Raw genomic sequence first — 22,558 nt, 5'->3', positions numbered from 1 at the left:
GGTGGGGAAGAGAAGGTTAGCGAACAGTGAGAAGGGGAGGAAAAAAAGAGAGAAATCATGCTTGTGTCACTGAATGTGACATATGGGGAGGTGGGAGAAGAGAAAAATATTAAACTCATATGTCTAACTCTCATGCTGTTGTTATTATTATTATTCGGAAGGAAGAAAGTACTAGATCTGTTGGTGAACGTACTAGAACATTAAATTTATAAAAAGTACTAGATCTAGTACGAAAGTACTAGATGTCACCCTGGTTCAGACGGGCAAGCGCTACCGTAGCACTACATGTGCTAGCCTAGCGTGATGCATTTGGTCTAATAAATTAAAACAACATAAAACATAACATAAGTAATTTTAATTGGCATGAATAATTAAAACAAATATTTGACAAATCAGTGGATTTATGAATTCTTGCATTATCCATGATAATCCAAGATGAATGTAAAGAAGGATTATCGCGTATGATTTCAAAGAGTTCAGACATTAAAGTATTAAATTTTTCAGCATTGCATGTACTATTTTCGATTGTAAAATATCCTTGATTAAATGTAAAATGTTCTTAATTTATTGCAAATGCTATATTTAGGGTTTTTAGTTTCTAATTTAATAAATAACATTCGTTTTGCATTATTCAAAAATAGATTGTTTAATAACGAAAAGAGCACCAATTATTCATTCAAAGAGCCATATGCAGCTCTGGGGCTGCAGGTTGCTGACCCCTGGGTTAGTCAAATGGATTCAGGATTGGCTGTCTGATAGGTATCAGAGAGTTGTGTATGGTGGGGCACTATCAAGGAAGCAGAAGGTTACAAGTGGGGTTCCACAGGGCTCGGTACTGGGACCTGTATTTTTCAACCTTTATATCAAAGACATTGACAATGGATTGCAAGGGGATATTCAATTGTTTGTGGATGATGTGAAGCTGGGAAGGGCTATCAGTAATAGTGCAGATGTGGCAGTCCTGCAAGAGGATTTGAATAAACTGATAGCCCTTCCCAGCTTCACATCATCTGCAAATAACTGAATATCCCCTTGCAATCCTGCAAGACCTTACATTTTGCTTAATGAGCAAAATGTAAGGTCTTGAGCTTTGGGATCCATTAATGGGAGGATGCATACTCAATTGGAGGAGCTATACTGGAGGAAGTAGGTAGACAAGAGATCTGGGGTGACAATTGATAGAAAACTGAAATTCAGGATCATGTTGCAAAGGTCGTGAAGGTAACCCAAAGGATTATTGCAATACTGAGAAGGACGCTGACCTGCAGAGATAAAATAGTTATCATTCCGTTGTATAAGACCCCGATCAGACCACACTTAGACTATTGTTCTCAAATTTTGTCCCCAGGATTTGAAGGGGATAAATTAACTGTGGAAAGGGTACAGAGGCAGATAATAAAGATGGTTTCAGGACTGTACAACATCAGTTACGAGGATGAACTGAAAGAATGTGGACTGCAGAGTTTGGTGGTTAGAAGAAGGAGAGGTGATATCATCAAGACTTTTAAACTGTTGAGAGGCAGTTATAGGGTAGATATTGGGGAGTTATTTCGCTTAGTGAATGGCGGGAAGGAGTGATGACATGGGGCCATCCCTGGAAGTTACGAAAGGAAGCTGTGAGCAAGAGGGTGTAGAGTGGTTTCTTTGTGTGGAGGGTGGTTGAACCATGAAATGCATTGCCTGAGAGAGTGGTTAGAGCAAGAACAGTCAATGAGTTCAAGGAGTGGTATGATAGACTGTGTGTTTCTTAAGAAGGACCTCCCACAATGAGTCTTTTGACTCCATGGAGGCCTGCATATTAATAATAATCATAATGATATATGCTGATAAAGTGCTCGTTCAATAATTCCACTATATCCTTTGCAGTTGTTCGTCTGCTGCCATGACTATCCACCATTGTTAGTCTGCCATAATTATTCTCCCTCTTGCTTGTCATGTAACGCAAAAATTCCCTTGAGTTAACCTTGGCCTGACCAGCCAATCTCCTCTCATACTGCAGCTTTTATTTCTTTACCATGCTTATAATCTTCATCGATCTGATCTCCACCAACTGTCTTGTACATTCCTCCATAACATTTTCTTTTCCAGCAGAGCTTGCTTGATTTCGCTCTTCATCCATTTCACTCTCACTCTATTTACTCGCTTAACCCTCAGTATGCAGTCATACATTGCTTTTGTCAAATACTGCCTTATGAGTTTCCATGCATTTTCAACATCTTTTCTGCTCAGCTCATCTACCCAATGTACTGATGCTAACTGACTACAGAGCTTCCTATAATCACTTGCTTTATACTTCCACATGTATCCATTTTTGGCAGTGACTTTTTTCATCACTTCCCAAACAAATACCTCATGATCACTCTTACCAATTGGTGCAGTGTTAATACCTCATTAACAACTACATGTTAATACCTCATTAACAACTACCAAATCCAAAACATTAAAGCCTCTAGTTGCTTCAATCACATGCTGCTTAATATACTTATTTCTGAGAAATTCTACAAACTCACTCTCCTTGTTCCCATATGCTGTCTCCTCCTTCCAGTCTATATTCCTGTAATTAAAGTCTCCCATCAGAATCACTTCCTTTTTACATGCCCAACTAATTTGCCTAAACATTTTACAATCAGTATTCTCTCCATTCCCTGGCCTATAACAGCATCCTATCACATATATTTAACATGTTTATTTCAACTTCACACTACACAAATTCAAAATCTGTGCATGGTCCATCAACTTCCACGCTTTGCAGACACAATTCCTCTGCAATCATTAACAGCACTCCCCCCTCCTCTTTTCACATCTCTATCCTTTCAGAAAATTATATATCCTTCTAATTCTATTCCCAACATCGCATCCTCTTTAAACAACTGAGTTTCACTTATTCAAATTACTCTTGGGCATACTGTTTCAATCAATTCCACAAACTCAGTTCTCTTGTTTCAAATACTCCTTGCATTTGTGTATAAACATTGCAATCGCTGTGTGTTTGAGGCCATCCTACTAGCACCAACATTCTATATTCTAGCTGCTATACTACACCTCTCTCTCTCTTCAGTTTGACCACTCCTGTTTTCCTGAACCCGATTGTGATTTCCATTCTTACCTGTCTTTTCCTCACCTTTATGCATTCCATTACCTTGTGCTGCTGCTGCTCCTCTAACCACATCTTCAACCTCATATCCATCTTCCTGCTATACAAATCTGTTGATTTGTGCTATCCTTTTCCATAGGTAGACTCTGATCGTATGCTCCATTAACTTCTTGACTCTGTGCCTTCTCAGCAAACAGTAGCCTTTCTAAATGCCCAACACCTAACCCATTTAAGTGTAATCCATCAGGTTTATACCATTTGAACTTCCCTTCAAATTCACTCCACAGATTTACAAATTGAAACCCCCTTTGCTTTACACAACTCAGCCTTCTTACTATTCATTATCTCTGCTCTTCTTCTCAATTCACTGTTATCATATCTGGGCAACACGCCTATGACTTTCCCAATAACACTATTCTTCTTTACCTGCTTCAAAAACTTCCTCGAGTTTTTATCAACATTCTTCTTCTCCCTAAATTAAGTCATTTGTGCCCATGACTGCCACTAATTTTGACTCCCAGGATTTCCTTTTCTTCAGCACACCAGTTATTTGCTGTATTGTTCCACCAGGAAAGCAAGTTTTGTGCACTTTATTAGTAGTCACACCTATAATGATTGAGTCACCATATACTGATATATGACTATCCTTTTATTCTTTCTTTATAACATTAACTTCCTCCTTCTCCTTATAATCAGCCATTCTCTCCTTTAGCTGTTAAATATCCTCTTCTAGATGTTTTATTTTGCTTTTCCTTAATTCCTGCCAAAGCTCTTCTACTATGGTCTCGACGTTTGCTCCCATTACCAATCGCTCTAATCTATCCAGACACTTTTCGCATACGTTAACACTTTCCTTCTTCTCATTCACCCAAACAGTCCACAGAACTTTCATATTTTTCAGTGCATACATATAACAGTTTTTGCAACACATTGACTGTCAAAAATCTGAAGCAAAGCCAGACTTTCATACAGAAGCCTTCCATGCCACTGACGTACGTTTCTTTATGGACACCATCTTTAGAAGCTGAAGAGGAACAACAAACAAGTAGCAGAAACCTAAGAGAGTTTTTACTCTCTTAGGTTTCTGCCTGGTTTCTGACAAAAACCAATAGTTTGAAACAGCTTTCACTGTCAGACCAGTGAAACCTTATTAAAATGGACCAATAGTAGGCAATATATGGGTGCTTTGGCATGTGTGTTTGCTATTAGGTTCAGCTAGGGCAACTTGTAGTATGGCAGCAAGTGTATTCCCACAAGCTCTCTGATCAACTTTTAAATACGAAACTGTTATAGCTTCTGTATTCGGCTCTGAAATTATGTTAGATTTAATATCCACTTAATTTATAGAATATGGATGGATGGATCCCAAGCTTCAAGACCTTACATTTAGTTTCCTTAAACCGAAATCTCCATTCATTTGCACAATCTATCCAGCTTATTCAAATCCTCCTGAAGGGCAACCGCATTGTATCCATGAATAACACTTCCCATCATCTGCAAACAGCTAAATATATTCTCCTGCAATCCACTAACAATGTCACTGATAAAAGGGTTAAACATTACAGGTCCCAGTTCCCCATACTGAGCCCTGCAGGTACTCAACTTGTGACCTTCTAGAGCTTCCCTGTCACTGCTCCTCTTACAGAGCTCTCTAGTATCTATTAGACAGCCACTCTCCAATCCATTTCGCTAACCTGTTAACTAAATATCCTGTAACTTACATATCAGCTCATCAAGTGTCAGTCTATCAAATGTCTGTAAATAAAAAATATATATATATATAAAAAAACATTTTTCTCATCAGCTGCTCTTTTAACTTATCCTCTTTGCGCTGCGTGGCACATAAGGCTAAGATCCTTTATTTCCACAACTTTCTGTCCAGAGCCAGTGTTCTTGCGTCTAACCAGCTTGCCAATCAAGCTTTATTTCTCTCCTTCTCAATCATCCTTTACCATGTGAGCTTTGGTCTTCCTCTCTTACACCTGCCTTTAGGGGTCCAAGTCAGAGCCACCCTTGGGATGTCATCATGGTTAATTCTGAGTATATGTCCTGTCCATCTCCATCCTCGCAGTTTGATTTCTTCTTGAATATTTTTTGTGTTAGCTATTTTATATAGTTCTTTATTTGATATTTGGTTTGGCCAATTTAGAATTTTTCTAAGATATTTGGTTTGGAAACTGTTTAACTTTCGTTCTTGCATTTTACTTATTTTCCAAGTTTCTGCTCCATAGAGTAGGACAGATCTAACATTACTTAAAAAAGATCTTCAATTTCGTTTTAATTTTGTATGCTGCAGATTTCCGTATTAGCTGTAAACTTGTGAAAGCATTGCATGCTTTGGTTATTCTCTGTTTAATGTCTTCATCTGTTCCACCATTTTGGCTGACTATTGCTCCAAGATATCGAAAGTCTGTCACGTCTTTCACTTCTGTGTTATCTATCTTTAGAGTTTCTTTAATTTTATTATTAATCCTTATTACTTTTGTTTTACCTTTGTTTATTTTTAAACCTACTGAAGATGCATTTTCTCTTAATCTTTCTGTTTTCTGTTGCAAATCAAAACAATGTAATCTGTATAATCTCAATCTTCAAGACATGTCAAATTCCATCAGCTTTGGTTTTTGTGGTTTTAGTCATAATCCAGTCTATCACTATATTGAAAAGTAGGCTGTATAGTACACATCCCTGTTGAACTCCAGTTATAATGGTGAAGGCTTCTGTCTCAGAGTTCTGTACCGAAACTCGGGATCTACTGTTTTCATATATTTGTTTGATAACATTAATTATCTTATTTGGTATACCATAGATGCTTAAGATTTTCCAGAGTTGCCAGGTTTTCTGTGTAAGACTTTTTGTCTATTCTGACTGATTTCTTTGCTTCTTTGTCGAGAGAATTATATGTTTCTTTATACAGGGTGATTCAGAACTCTTGGGCCAAACTTTAAGGGGTGATAGAACACACCTAAACAAGCACTTTTCGTCGTACAATGCATCCGAACTCAAGTGGTGAAGTGCTAGGGGGTTAGCAACTACTGTGTCAGGAAATGAAGAAACACAAGAATGACAGAGTATATTTGAAAAAATTGCAGAAATTACAGAACATAAATTAAAGAATTTTATTGAACAAATTACAGAAACTGCTCAAAAGAGCGACCGCCAGCATTAATGCAGGCTTCACAACTTCGACATAGTGATTGGCGTACATTGGCAAAATTACCAGGCATTTCTCGTACAGCGGCAGCAGCAATAGAAATCCTGGCAATAAGGTCCTCATTGGAATCGATGGGGCTATTGTAGATCAGGCTTTTCATATGGCCCCATAGGAAATATCCAGACATGAGAGATCAGGTGATCGTGGCAGCCAAGCGATGGGACCACTCTGACCAATCCATCGTCCTGGAAATGTTGCATTCAAGGCATTCTGCACATCCACGCTGCAATGTGGTGGCACTCTGGCATGTTGGAACCACATACATGTTTGCTGGAACAGGGTTCAGTAATTCTGGCAAGACTTCTTGTAAAAATACGAGGTACGTTCTCCCATTCAGTCTTGCTGGTAGAAGGTATGAGCCAATCAAATGGTCATGTAGGATTCCAGCCCAAACATTTATGGAGAAATGCCATTGGTACAAATGTGGACATGTGGCGTGCAGATTTCTGCTTGTCCACACATGATAATTGTGGGTATTAAAAATGCCCTCACATGTAAAGGTGCATTCGTCAGTGAATAAGACATGTGCATCAAAGTCCAGCTGCACTGCAGTCTACTGCAGGAACCACTGTGCAAAATCCACATGAGGCCGGTAATCTGCAGGTGTCAAGGCGCACACCCTCTGTGCATGGTAGGGGTGTAAGCGTTCATCTCATAGAACTCACCACACCATCGACTGGGGCACACATACAGCATGGGAAATTGGTCGTGTGCTACAATCGGGGCGATCTTCAACCCTACGTAGAATTTCCTCTGTAACACATGGCATCCTCACACCCCTTGCACGCCCTGTATCCTGCATGCTACTGACAAAGGAGCCCATTTCACACAGATACTGGTGCAATCGCTGAAAGGGTTTATGATCAGGCATCCGTCTGGTCGGAAAGCGCTCTCGGTAGAGTCTTTGGGCTTCCTTCGCATTCCTGTCCACAGCTCCGTAAATGAAATGCATGTCAGCCTTCTCCTGATTTGTGAAAGAATCCATCCTTTTTGCACTCTATGGTAGAAATAAAGACGACTGCAAAAACCAGCACTTATAAGTGTTCACTGGAAAGTGCCCTCTAGCACTTCACCACTTGAGTTTGGACCATGCATTGTATGGTCAAAAGTGTTTGTTTAGGTGTGTTCTATCATCGCTTAAAGTTTGGTCCAAGAGTTCTGAATCGCCCTGTATATTTTATAAAACCTTTTGGACTTTGTACTGTCTTGTAGTATTTTTATTCTTTTCCTCTCTCCATTTTTCACTTATTTTTCCACCAGTCAACTTGAATTGTTCCTTAGCACAGTCATTATAAGTATCTTGAAACATTTACTCTTTTTTGACAGTCATTTTCTTCATCTATTTGCTGCAGTTTTGTGAATTCTTTTATTTCATTGTTATTTAGTTTTGTTATATTGCATCTGATTCTATTCTTACTTTTGTTTGTTTAATTTGCTTTAACTTTTAATCTTAGTTTGGCTAGTACAAGAAATGAACTGAACCAATATCTGCTCCTCTTCTTACTTTCACATCCAAAAGTGATCTATATATTCCATTTATTATTATGTGATCAATTTGGTTTCAGGTTTTTTCATGAGGGAAAGTCCAGGTAAGTTTATGGATATCTTTGTGTTTAAAAAGGCTACCTCCAACTATTAGATAGTTCATCTTGAAAAATTCTGTTAATCTTTCACCATTTTGATTTATTCTATTGTTTTACTACTTCTTTTCCTATTGTTTTACAACTGTCTTGAGTTTTTCTTCTTATTTTTACATTAAAATCACCCATAATTATAAGAATGTCATGTTTGGTTATTTTATCTATCACTTTTTGCAGTTGTTCATAAAACGTTTCCTCTCTATCATTTGGAGGTACATAAATTTGTATTGATGACATTTTGACATACTGTATGTTGAATTGAAATGTGGAGTAATGATTCTGTCATTTACTGGTTCCCATGAAATAAGGCAACTATTAGGTATTAGTGCTATTCCTTTTATGTGTCTGTTTTCATGACCCAAGTGTAGGACCGTATGTTTATCTCCAGTTACCATCTGTCCAAAACCTATACATCTGAGCTCACTAATTCCCAAAATGTCTATATCATAAGCATTCATTTCTGAGATAACCTGTCTTGTTTTTCCAGTTTCATATAAGGTTCTTACATTCCATGTTGCAAATTTGAAGTTATATTTTGATGACACCAGTTGACTCTTTTTCCATCTTAGAGCTTCCAAAAGGCTTTCACTCCGAGACTTCATTTTTGCTGTTTTACTTCTCAGCTGAGATAGTCACTGTCTGGTGCCTTGCAGAGTATTCTGTTCCTTTCATCAGTTATGGTTTGTTCAGGATTCTTAGTTTCCATAACATTAGTTTTTATTGGAAAGGGGGATTAGCCCTTTGCCAAACCTCCTCCTTTCTCAACTGGGCTTGGGACTGGCTATGGTGGAGTTACTCTTTTTACTTTATTATAAAATGCTTTTGCATTACTAAGACAAGAGTGCTCCTTAACAAATTTATGCTGGCTCTTGCAGATGACATTACCTATTGCAGAAAGAACTATTATAGAAAGAATTACAACATATTATTTCAACTTTTTTATCAGAATAAGAATTCTTTCATCAAAAGAACTCTGAACAGTTTTTTGGTATCTCTACATCTTCAAATACAGAAGAAATAACTTGCATTCCTATTCCTTATGTGCAAAGCATTACTGAATGCAAAGCAAAAGTTTTAAAACCACTAAATATTTCTGTTGCCTTTCACCTGATCAGAAAAATCTCCAACTTTCTCACTTCTCCAAGGACAAGCTTCACATCTCAATTATCCAGATGTCTACTAGATTATTATTATTTTATTATTATTGCTCCGGGAAACTCCAAGGAGTCGACACTCATCGAGGGAGGCCCTAACAGTATCTATCATACCTTGCCTTGAACTCATTCACGGTCGTAGCACCCACAACAGACTCTGGAAGCTTATTCCACTCATTTACCACTATCCAAGTAAAGAACCTAGCTCTAACACCCTTGTCAACCATGCTCTTGCCCAGCTTCCATGCATGGCCCCAAGTCCTCCCACCACCAGTCATATTTTCAAAAATATCTTCTGGATCAATCTTATAAAAACCCTTCAGTAATTTGAATGTCTCAATCATATCACCCCTCCTTTGCCTATCGTCCAATTTCTGCAACCCACAAATCTTCAACCTATTCTCATAAGCTTCATTCCACAGACCTGCTATCATCTTGGTCACTCGTCTCTGGACCCTCTCCACTTCCTCCCCATCACGAAGAAACTCTGGTGCCCATAGCTGAGCACAGAAGTCCAGATGGGGTCTTATCAAGGCTCGATACAGAGGAACAACAACTTGTTCGTCTCTGCATGTTAAAGTATTTTTCAGAAGCCAAGTGATTTGGTGAGCTGTTTTAGTCACTTTTGCAATGTGCCCCCTAAACTTCAACTCCCTATCCACCAACACTCCCAAATCCCTGGCCTCATCAATCTCCTGGAGCATGGTTCCACCAATGCGATATACTGCTGCTATTCTTTTCACCCCAAAGTGCTAAACCTTACACTTTGGCACAATAAATCGACATCCATTTTTCCTAGCCCAGTCCTCCAAACTATCCAAATCATCCTGTAAAATTTTGACATCCTGTGCACTCACAATTGCTCTACCCAACTTTGCATCATCAGCAAACAAGTGAACACTTCCTCTCAGATCCTTTCCAATATCATTGATGAACAAATTGAAAAGCAGTGGTCCAAGAACAGAGCCCTGTGGCACTCCACTAGTCACAAGACGTCTTTTAGACTCCACTCCAGAATAAACCACTCTTTGATATCTCTCCTTCAACCACCCTCTTATCCATCTCACCAACCCTATATCTACACCCATCTGCTCCACTTTACTGATTAGGGTTCCATGTGGTATCCTATCAAAGGCCTTGGCAAGGTCCAGTAGTATCACTGTAAACCCATTACCCCTATCCAGTTCAGCCGTCACTGTGTTATAAAACGTGAGCAAGTTACTGAGGCATGATCTACCCTTCACAAAACCATGTTGTCCCCCATACAATATCCCATTTTCATCTATCCAGTCCTGTATTCTTTTCTTGACAAATTTCTCTAAGACCTTGACAATGATTCCTGATATGCTAATCGGTCGGTAATTTACAACAGCAGTCTTGGAACCACCTTTATGCAGTGGAACTATTTTCCCCTCTTTCCCCCCGCTCGGGACTAACCCAGACCCGAGACTCAAATTAAACAAAATGGTCAAGGGTACTGACAATTCTTTAGCTGCTTCTCGTACAACACGAGCTGGTATACCATCCAATCCCACAGATGTATTGACATTGAGGTTATGCAATAGACTACTCACCTCCACTTCATTAACCACAATTCCCGTATAATCTACTGGTTTATTCGTTTCAGCAATGTCACCACCTGAATGATATACTTTTGCAAAGTGCTCACTCAGTAACTCAACTATCTCAACTGATTCAGTTACCTCCCTACCATCGGCATTCTTTAAAATCAATCTACTATGTACATTTTTCCTTTTACTTGCTACATATCTAAAAAACTGTTTAGGATTCTCTTTAGCCTGCATGGCCAATGTTCTTTCGTAATCCTTTTTTGCTTTTCTTACCACACTCGTCACCCTTCTGGCCTGCGCTTTATACCGTTCGTGTGCCTGCCGGTCACCTTTCTCCTTAAATTCCCTCCATAGTTGTTTCTTTTTTTGCAACTCAAGCTTAATGGTGTTATTCATCCATTTAACCCCCACTTGATTTATTATTCGGACTCTAGGTATACAGTCAGCCATTGCTTCATGCAAGCACTTCTTAACTACCTCCCATGCACTATCAACTTCTAGTCCCTGCAGTTGTACATGCCATGGCACTGAACCAATCAAACTCCTAAGCTTGTCATACTTTCCAGCCCGCTAATTCCACATGTACCCTGTCTTAATTGAAAATTCTACACCTTTAGCCACCTCCCAAGTTGAGACCCTATGATCACTCTCACCGATTGGTGGCAATGTGGTCATATTTGTTACAGCCAAATCCTCAGATGTAATTACTAGGTCAAGCACTCTCTGACCCCTAGTATTTTCCATTACATGCTGTCACAGATAGTTATCCCTTAATTACCGCATAAAATCCAGTTCCTTCCTCCCGTGTGTCCTCTCCTCACTCCAATCAATGCGACCATAGTTGAAATCTCCCATAATAATTACCCTCCTTCCACTCATTTCTTCTATTTGCTTGTGCATACTGTCACCACCATCTTTTCCATCACCTGGTCTATAGCAGCACCCAATTGTATATTTAGTTCTGCTAGCCACAATCTCACACCAAATGGCCTCAAATGTGCTCTTTTCTCTATCCTGCAATTCAACTTCTATTCTCCTTGGCTGTAGCTCATCAGCTATCATCAACAATACTCCTCCCCCCATTTTATTCTCTCTGTCATTCCTGAACACACTATACCCATCACATTCAATCCCACTAGTTATATCATCTACAGTCAGCCATGTTTCACTAATACCTATAACCTGTGGTCTGGAAGTGCCAACCATGTCCAAAAACTCTTCCTTCTTGTTCCTAATACTCCTAGTATTAGTGTACATGAATTTAAGCCCCCCATTAGCCCCAATCCTACCTTGATGCCTTATATTAACTATCCCACTCAGATTTGTTGTCCTTATTTGCTCTGGCATATTATATTTATTCTTACATTCAACTGCCTCCATAAGGACCGTATCTCTACTCCCCCCCCCCCCTTAACAAATCTAGTTTCCCTGAATTTGCACATCCACTACATTCAGCAACACTTTCTCAAGTCTTCTTACACCGTAACCATTCAAATGCAAGCCATCCATCTTATATAGATCCTTTCGCCCATCAAACTCACTCGACACATCCACAAATTCCACTCCACTCGTCATACATAACCCACGCATAAAGTCATTTGCAATTATAGCCCTCCTTTTAAACATTTCACTGTCATACCGTGGCAAAAGACTAATCATTCTAACTCTCTCACTCTTTTCTTTTGCTACCTCAAACAATTCATTCAGGTCTTCTATCATTTCCATTTTATCTCCTTTCAAATCATTCTTACCTGCCACAACAATCATTTCTTTCACCCTTTCCTTTTGCTCTCTAATAGACTCAGTTACGTCCTTTATGGTCGCACCAGGTTGGTACGATTTTGTCAAATCCTCTACTAACACACCTCGTACTAACGAGTCTCCATACAGCACTCTATCATTCATTTTGTTCATGTTCACATTCATACGTCTATTTTTCCTGTCATACCTTTTATGATTGGTTGGTTCATTCAGTCTACTTTTGTTCATGCACTCTAGCTGCTGTTTTGCTCTTTCTATCTCACTCAATGCATCTATCTCATCTTTTTTTGTTCTCTGAGAAACCATTTATACTATCATTCACACTTTCTACATTCACACTCTCACAATTTTCATGTACAACCTTGCCGTTTCTTGTCATATCCCTATTTCCTTCATTCTGAAGGTTGACCAAAATATCACACTCACGATCCGAAATACGCTTCAATTCCTCATTCTCCCTACATTTTCTACACACATTCAATCCTTTATTTTCATCTAACCACACTCCGACTGCACTCCGCAAAGCGTACATTTCACAGCTAGTACACTGACTCATTTCTTTTATGCTATCGTTCTTTGATAACGATGGCGAACCTTCATTACTGGCCGCCATTTTCCTTCGCACACGTGCCATACTTATCAACGTGTTTTGTCAAATTATACGTTATAACACACCAAAAATAGACGCACTAAAATACGCAAGGCAAACAAAACAAAACTACACAATATTAAGTAATTTGTATCGATAACTGAAAATGATACTTATCTTATCTGGATCTTGTACGAACACTACACGTTACGAATTCATCTAGCGGCGACTTCCCGACATAGATTATGTTATAAAACACTTTAGTACACTAACCACGCTAATAAAGCTCCAATAATATACCAAAATTACACACTTAAGTCCATTAAATTGAATCCAAAACATCAATAAATCAACAAAAAACACAAATCTCTCAGGAGCTCTCCAATAGCACGTCCGTTCACCAGCTAGCCTCGACACCAATCTGACCTTGATCCCTTGCTCTTGTGGGTTATCTTATATTCAATACCTTGAGCCTGAACAGTCTGGACTTGCAGAGCATGCTGTCTGCTATCCAGATTCCTTGCTCTTATGGGTTATGTTATTTCGGACAAACAGGAAGATTTGCTTTTATTTGGGTAGAAGAACACAAGCCTTATATTCAATATCTTGAGCCTGAACAGTCTGGACTTGCAGAGCATGTGATCAACACTAGACAGATTTCATTGAAACAAGTCAAGAGTCCTTCACAAAACTCAGTTCCTCATGGAACAGCTTTATAAAGAAACATGTGAAACTTTACTTCACTCTCCTAACATAAATGGATTCAATGGTCTATATCTATCCCCTTTGTGGGAGATAGTTCTTTTTAAATATGCTAATCATTCCTAACTTCATTTTATTTGTTTGTGTATGTATACATACCCACAATTAAATGTGTGTGTGTGTGTGTGTGTGTGTGTGTGTTATTTATTTATTTTAATAAGTTAGGAAATTTAATGATATATTTTTTTTATTTATCTTACATTAGCTACTTATGTGGCACCTTTTGGAATTGCAAGTTATTGTTCAATTAGATTTTCAGATGTACTGAAGATGCCTTTGATACTTTGGCAAAAATTATAGTAATAAAATAATATTTTACATGAGTTTATTCTGATATTATAATTTTTTTAGATAATAACATTACCCTTAATAAATTTAGTTTAATCCTTTATTCAAGTGTAAGCAAACAAAGTTTGCACCTGAAGTATCTTCAGGGCTGAGACAACTCATGATAAAGGTGGACCAAGCTCTCATCACTTCTTGTCTCAGTATCTCCCATAATGCAAAGCACATCTCCTTGCAGAAATGTATACTGCTATGAATTAAGAGAAGGGCCACTGCCCAGACCGGTTTTGACCTTTTCTGAGGTCTCGTCAGTGGGAGCCACCCCCAGAAGTGGTCTCTGCCTTAGTATCACCACTTCTGGGGCTGGCTCCCACTGACGAGACCTCAAAAAAGGTCGAAACTGGTTCAGAAAGTGGCCCTTCCCTTAATGCATAGTATTATACATGTCCGCAAGGAGATGTATAATACACGTAACATGTATGATCTGAGCATGCCACTAAAAAAATCTATATACATTGCTTTTATCAACTATAGCAAAGAGTATTGGACTTTATAACACATGCTGTTTATAAGTATCTTATTTTTGACAATGCTATAGCTCTTATCCCACCAGACTAATGTAATAAAAATAACTAACACTGGGCTTAATGGTCGTAAAGATTTGATGCTACTAGTTTCACCACATAAATTGATGGCTTCGTCTGGGTTTGGATGAACATACAAATATAAATGAACAACAAGCTTTGATTATGAATCAATATTCTTATTTTTTTTAGTAATACATTACTAAAAAAAATAGCAAATGCATAGGAACCGTTACACAAGTACAATAGAAACACGTGGAGCGTAGATGCTGACACGTGGTCAGTCATTGTTCAGCAGGTGCGTCCAGTAGTCAGCAGAGAAATTAAACTCTGATGTGTTTAAAGATCTTATGAGTGACTTCCAATTGTCACACAGAATCATCCCTTGGTTTCTGTTTAGAGTACCTTGTGAGTGGATTACCACTGTAGCCTCTTTTATGTTGCAGGAACTGTAGTCCTCTTCTATGTATGGCATGGAACTCTTATCCCATTCAGTGTTGGAGAAATGGAATGCCAACCCTGAACTGTCCTCTCTGTTGTTGTTGACATCTCCAATATGTTCATTTTGTCTTATTTCTAAACTTCTCGAAGTTTGGCCAATGTAATTAAACCCACAAGAACCCAAGGACCACAACTCTTTCAAAAAACATCCTGGGGTTTACAACATTCCATGTTCTTGTGGCCTTAATTACATAGGACAAACTTCGAGAAGTTTATAAATAATTATTACGAGACACCCCCAGGGAGTCCACAGACTCATTGAGGGAGGGCACCTACTCTACATCTCTCTCTCTCCCTGTCTCTACCACTCAATCCACCAACTACAACTAACTGCAACTACACCAATGCCAGTTACCACCACCGCTAGTATTTTCACAGACAATCACAAACATCCATGCCCGCGGCAGGATTCGAACCTGCAGCCTTTTGGCTGGAGAGCGGATATGCTAACCACTCAGCCAACCAGGCCAGCATCATTATTTACATCATTTATGCACATATATGACTGCTTAAAATTAAACCATTACGTGCATCTACAAGTGGAGGGAAAAAAAGACAGTGACGTGCCTTACATGGCAATCTAGAACCTAACATGTTGTATGATCAGGGCATGCCACTAAATAAGACAAAAGGAACATATTGGAGACATCAACAACAGAGAGGACAGCTCAGGGTTAACCTTCCATTTCTCCAACACTGAATGGAATTAGAGCTCCATGCAATACATAGAAGACTACAGCTCACGCAACATAAAAGGCTGCAGTGGTAATCCACTCACAAGGTACCTTAAACAGATGCCAAGGGATGATTCTGTGTGACATTTGGAAGCCACTCATTAGATCTCTAAACACATCAGAGTTTAATTTTTCAGCTAACTACTGGATGCACCTGCCGAACAATGACTGATGATGTGCCAGCATCTACGCTCCACGTGTTTCTATTGCTTGTGTAACAGTTCCTATGCATTCAGTATTTTTTTAATGATGTATTGATTTATGATCAAAGCTTGTTGCTTATTTATATTTGTATGTTCATCCAAACCCAGATGAAGCCACCAATTTACATGGCAAAACTAGTAGTATCAAATCTGTACAACCAATAAACAGAGTGTGGGTTATTTTTAACACATGCTGTTCTTTTAGACACTACTGCAACATGTATAAACATTATAAATGGCTTGGTTGGCAGAGTGGTTAGTGTATCTGCTCTCTTACCAGTGTGCTATGGTTTAGAATCCTGCTGTGGGAAATGATGCTTATAATTGTCTTTAGGACAGAGATTAATAAATCTTTTCAATATGATGTAAAGACTGGTAAAAATAAAGACCCAAAATTTACAGACACCATTTATAAATTTTTTGGCCAGAACAGTTACAAGTGCTGTATTGAAAGCAAAGTGGGAGTATGAAAAGAAACTGGATCTGTAAGCTAAAGGCAACCCAAAAGAATTCGGTGCAGATGGTATGTGTTGATGGCAAATGAGATTTTCTTCAACTAACAAGTGCACATTTGGCTAAAAGCTGTCAATCTGGAGGATGCAACATTGAGCTCCATGCTACCTCTTCACTGGATGAAGAAACTCAGGTTTATGAAGGGGGAAAAGGTATTAGAACTGTTGTACAAACTAAATAAATATTCAGCAATAGGGACTGATATAATATCAGCACGTTCAGCTGAACTGACTATTCCTTTGATTAACTATATAATCTGAGTCTCAGAACAAAGAAGATTCCACAAGAGTGGAAAGAATGCACTTCAGAGTTTAATTCTCTAAAAACCTAATAATCCCATTGCACAAGGATGGTTCAAAGACTAATGTATCGATCTATCAGTATCTCTGAAGTGGTGAGATGAAGATTTTGGAAAAGTTGGTTAGTGCTTGCACACATAAATGAATTGGCAGAGAATATGTACTCTGCAATGAACTCCCATGAGTTAATAAGAGAAGGTCATGTTTCAGCAATTTGCATGCATTCTATAATAAAGTTACTATTGATTAGATAAGAGGAATGGATATACCATGATACTTTTTGGTAAAGATTTTGACAGAATACAGCATAAAAGACTGTTGCATAAATTGGAAAATATGGGATTGGATTATAAAATATTAATGTGGATAAGAGAATGACAGATATCAAAAATTGGCATATGGGGGTTGTGAGTCTGCAAGGTTTAAGGTAACCACTGGTGCACCAAGAGGAATAGTACTGGTCCATTGTTATTCATTGTGTACATTAATGACATTTGAAAGGATTTGACAGGTGATATACAGCTATTTGCTGATAATACAAAGATAGGCAGGGTAATCAGGAATGCAACTGATATGCAGTATAGTTCGCCCGCCGATTAGAGATCCTTTGACACTTCTGTGCATGTCAGAAAAAGGAGAATCCATTCCAATAATAGGGTAATAAGTCCATATTGTGGGATGAGCTGTTTATTATTACAAGTCAGAAAATCAACTTCTATTTTATGATCATTGTAGTTAACTATGTTGCTTGTATAACAGTTGAAAAATTTTACCTATAAAGCACGTGATTTTGCATGTTGGTGACCAATTCATACGTCCTTCGTTTCTTTCTCCCCTTCAGCATGAATCGACTATTCTTGGCAAGACGGCAAGTAGAGATCTACAAATGGTGGGCGAACTATACATGCAGAATTATTTGAATAGGCTGGGTCTGTAGGCATGTGAAAATGGATCTCCATTCATCTAAATGAACTGATAGCAAATGTAAAGTCATGCACTTTGATGTGATCAGATATCCAATGTAATATTATTTTGGTGGGATTATGCTAGAAGAAACTGATCACACTAGGGATCTTGAAATTTTTATAGACAGGAAGTTGAAGTTCAAGGGCCATATATCAAAAATTGCAAATACAATTGAATTTGCAATTTGTAATTTTGCTTCTTTATGTTGCCTTCATAAAGCCTCACTTAGACTGCACTGTGTGCAGGTCTGGTCTCCTGGTTTCTGTGATCATTCCAATACAGTGGAGAGAGAGAGAGAGCAAAGGAATGTGTTAAAAATAGTATTGGGATTTTGGAATACTGATTATGAAGATAGATAGGGTGATATTATTGAGACTTAGAAACTTCTGAAAAGGTCATACAGAATACCAATAGATGGAATTTTTCATTTTATGGATGGTGGGGAAAGAATGAGAGGTCAACATTGGAACTTAAGAATGAATGCTGTCAAGAAGGGGTAAGAGCTAGACTTCTCTTACACAAAATGTGTTTGATTTTAATGGATTGTCATTGGCAGTGATGAGCACAGGCAGTGTAAATAAATTCAACTATGATATTACAGTTGGTGCAGGTAATATGTAGCCTCCCTCATGAATCCCTGACTCCCTGGAGGTCTCTTTTAATAATAATAGTAATTCAAGCAGCTGCTTGCATATTTGCACTGAAAAAAAGGAAGGAAGGTAGGATTACTTTCCTGTCAGTGAAGGTATTAAACATGGGATGCAGTGTGGCACTACATTTTTTTACAGTTACACTTGAACATGCATTCTGAAATCTTTGCTTTGCTGATGATGTTGCCATCTTCTTAGAAACTACTGAGTTATCGGGAATGATTAAATGAACTGAACAGCGCAAGCAGACTAGTGGGACTTGAATTTTACAAAAACAAAAATCGTGGTTAAGTCTCATCAGACTTATTTAATCAAACCTGGATCTCTTCCATGGCATGATATTTTTGAGTAATTATATCTCAATGGTTGCATAATTCAAATTCTTTTCTTCTATGTTCTTTCGTTCTGTGTTATCTGTTCAAGTGCCCCCCCATAATAATTTCTTGTCTTGTTCATCTTACTCTAAACCTCGATATATCTTACTTTGTGCCTCTGCCTCTATCAGAAACTGGCTGTAGTATTTTGTCTTTTTATTCTCTATCTCATGTGAGATTGCCTCAGATGAACTTCTTTTTACTACTGTGCTCTTTTTCTGCTCTCCTGCTATCATCAGCAGTAATCTTCCTACCATCATGTTCTCTCTCTCCCCCCCCTCTTATATCACATTCCTTTCTTGAATGAAACTTTGAATAGACTAATTGCAAAAAACTTGCCACCTGCTCAAATGGCTATCAAACTTCCTAGCATATCACAAAAAGGCCATTGCACACAATTTCTGCTTGACCATGTTTTTTACCTCTCTCACATCTAGGCATGGCTGTAACATCATCCAAAGACAAGCCTGACTTTCCCCCAGTTCCTTCACTGATGACTAAGGTAAAGTATCTCCTTACTTCACAAAGAACCGCTCACTGGAAGTCTCCCTCTGGTCTTCAATTAGAATGACGTCAGTTCCAATTTTGGCTCTTTCACACAGTTTGCTTAAAATAGAATTAATATCTACTGTATATTGTCTTCACTGTGGCTAGTATTCATTTTGCAGTTCTGTTTGGAAAAATCTGGATTTGAATCCCAGGATACAAAGAATCTCTTTTATTTGTGTCTTGGATTGGCTATGGACCTACTGTACTGAATTGCTATTCTTTATTAAATTTCCACTAAAAATTTTGGGAATATAAGGACTTAACTACAGAGGAATTAAAGATCTATATGGATGGCTGAGTTTTCCCTCCCAGAAAAAAAACTAAGAATGTACTGTCCTTATAGCCTTAGTTGCTTCAGCCATAATTCAAAACACTCCATTTAGCATTGGTCATTCAGCATGAAAAGAAGCCTATATTCACTCCATCCCAAAGAAGAGAATAAAAATCAACCACCATGCTATCCCAATATTTTTAGAGGTATGGAATGGAAATCTGCAATCCAAAAGATGACACTGTGCATGGATATATAAAAAATCTGATATATCATGCAGGATAGAGAAGTATGACAATCTAGGCTTATGAAATAGATGGAGTTATCCCTAATTATATGTGGCCTTCTAATTAATATGTGGCCTACTATAACAAGAGTAGGCCACTAGAAAGCAAACCATATCCTGATTACTTAGTATTTATAATAAATATTTAAATTATGTTCACTTAATTGTCTATCTTTGATTCTCTAAGAGTTGTCTAAACCCTATCATACATATTAAAAAAACAAAAAAACTTTAGCACAAACTCATTCTATTAGTTTTATTTGTATTATTCTGGCAGCATTCCTTATAAAAAATATAAACTACTCAGTCTGCATATATGAAAGAAAGTTCATTCTGTGTTATTGCCTCTTATGTTTGTGGCTTTGACTCTTGATTCACTATACAGAATTGCTGTTTTTTTTTTGTTTTTTTTTATTAAACTTCCACTTAAAATGCATGCTTCTGCATGCAGAATAACATTGCAAGAGACACCCTGATAGAGGCGTTATTTTGGCAGGTCCTATTTCATGATATCCGTAGAAGATATTATTATAACAGCTGTATAAAAATGAAATGGACATTATCATGACCTTCAGAATTTGATTTTTATTTCTCATTTATTTTTATTTAAATTAGTTAATTTATGGAGAGTGTACTATATAATATAAATTATTAATTTTACTTGTAGAAGAAAGCTCATTATCAGCTCCTGCTAATTCAACTGAAATCCCAACAGAAACGCCTCATTCTTCTGTGGTTTTATTAATGCTTGCCATATATATGTTTTTTGGAAATCTTCTCCTTGTAAACCTTCTGATAGCAGTCTTAAGGTTTGTTTGTTTGTTGTGTCTTTACTTAGTGCTTTGTGTAGTACTCTTAACCGCAGATATTTAAATTATTAAAATGTGCTTTCTTAGTAAATATTAGTTTAAAAATATAATCATTATAACATGCAGATTATCTAGCGTACTCTGTAGTGTAAATCCATGGTCAACATAGTACCACTCCAAGGAAAAAAATGACTGTTCTTCCAAATATATTATTATTATTACATGATACCTCATGGGATGAGTCCAAGAACCTCACAATACATAATCCAACATCATCCACTACACATTCCACCATCTGCTAATATGCTGCATAATCCATTATCACTATACCATCTTCTACATTATAATAGTATTTTTTTCCTTAATTGTGTGTTCTGAAGACTGATTTGTCTATGCGTGGGATGAAAAACCCTAGTTTCCAAGAGGAAAAAACCTGCTACCTCCATATGAGATTGGCTAACTCACCTTCAATTGAAAAAGTCCATATAAGGATTCCCCTTATATGGGCTTTTTATAAGGTCGCGACGAAAATCAAACCCAGCTCTTTTCCATTCGAAAGGCGCAATGTGTATTATGGAGACGCCATTATATATAAAATAAAAAAAATTAGAGAAATGTGTGTTGATGGTTTATTAAAGTTAGATAATGTGCATACTAATATAGAATATATACATTTAGTACACATTCATTACCTAACAATGATCATCCCCTGTTGATGATCTAATGTAAGGATAGAGAACTGGCTATGCATAATTTTCATCAGTGATTAGACATCATTTGCTTTTCTCATGCAGTTAAGTGCACACATTGATCTTTTTTTCATTTATTTTTACTAAAAACCTCTAATCTTCAATATTGTGTAACAGGCTGAAAAGGAATTATTATTAACGTCAGACCTTCATGGAGTAGTCAAAACACTCATCACAGAAGGTCCGCATTCTTGTACAAAAAGATCATTGAACCATGCCTAAAACCGGACAAACGTAATGGCACGGTAATCCTTGACAGATCAACTAGTTTCCGATAACTGCACCTATCAGCTTGTGAACTATAATCCGACTAACAGGATAAAGAAAAAAACTGTGAAATTACTTTAGTCTGTTACTTCTTGGCCATCAGACACTGTTAAAAAAACTAATACAAAATTAAAAACATAACACTCGGCAAAGATGATTTATTAGTCAGATTTGACATTTCTGCCTTTTTTCACAAATGTCCCTATCAATGACACAGTTCTTCTATAGAACAAATTTCTGCCTGACATTACAGCTCTCTTTGTCCACGTACTATGTTCCAGTTACTTTGTGTGGAAAATAAATTTTACCTGCAAAAAAGAAGGTATAGCCATGGGCTCACTACTACCCCCCCCCCCCAATTGCTAACTTTTATATGGAAGCCTTTGAGCAACATGCTCTTGATTCCTTTACTCTAAAACCTACAGTTTGGCTTAGATATGTTGACAATGTTTTTATTATCTGGCCACATTGCTGCTAAACACATTCCATAACCACCTGAACAAACAACATCAGCACATACAATTTATTATTGAAATTGAAAATTAGAACTCGCTCTCCTTCATGGACACACTGGTCACACATCTTACCTCAGGCAGTCTATTCTTCACTGTTTACAGCACGCCTACACATACCGGCCAATATATGATTATTGGCCGGTATGTGTAGTCTATGCTAATCATATCACCACCCTTCACAAAAATTTGAAGTCATTAACACCCTCAAAAACAGAGCTATA

General features: G+C 37.7%; 1 protein-coding gene across 1 annotated transcript in view; it reads left to right on the top strand.

Annotated features, from left to right (window-relative positions):
- Positions 1-22,558, top strand: part of LOC150108776 (transient receptor potential cation channel subfamily M member 2-like) — a 685,147-nt gene that overhangs the window by 537,293 nt on the left and 125,296 nt on the right. Inside the window, exon 18 of the mRNA XM_090410077.1 lies at positions 20,665-20,806. Within this exon, the coding sequence (XP_090266203.1) occupies positions 20,665-20,806 (142 nt within the window). The remainder of the gene's footprint in view (positions 1-20,664; positions 20,807-22,558) is intronic.

The sequence above is a fragment of the Typopeltis vanoorti genome, chromosome 2, assembly GCF_054136105.1.
Source record: "Typopeltis vanoorti isolate ZY-2024b chromosome 2, IOZ_Tvanoo_1.0, whole genome shotgun sequence".
NCBI lineage: Eukaryota > Metazoa > Arthropoda > Arachnida > Uropygi > Thelyphonidae > Typopeltis > Typopeltis vanoorti.
This window is presented reverse-complemented; position numbering and strand designations above follow the sequence as displayed.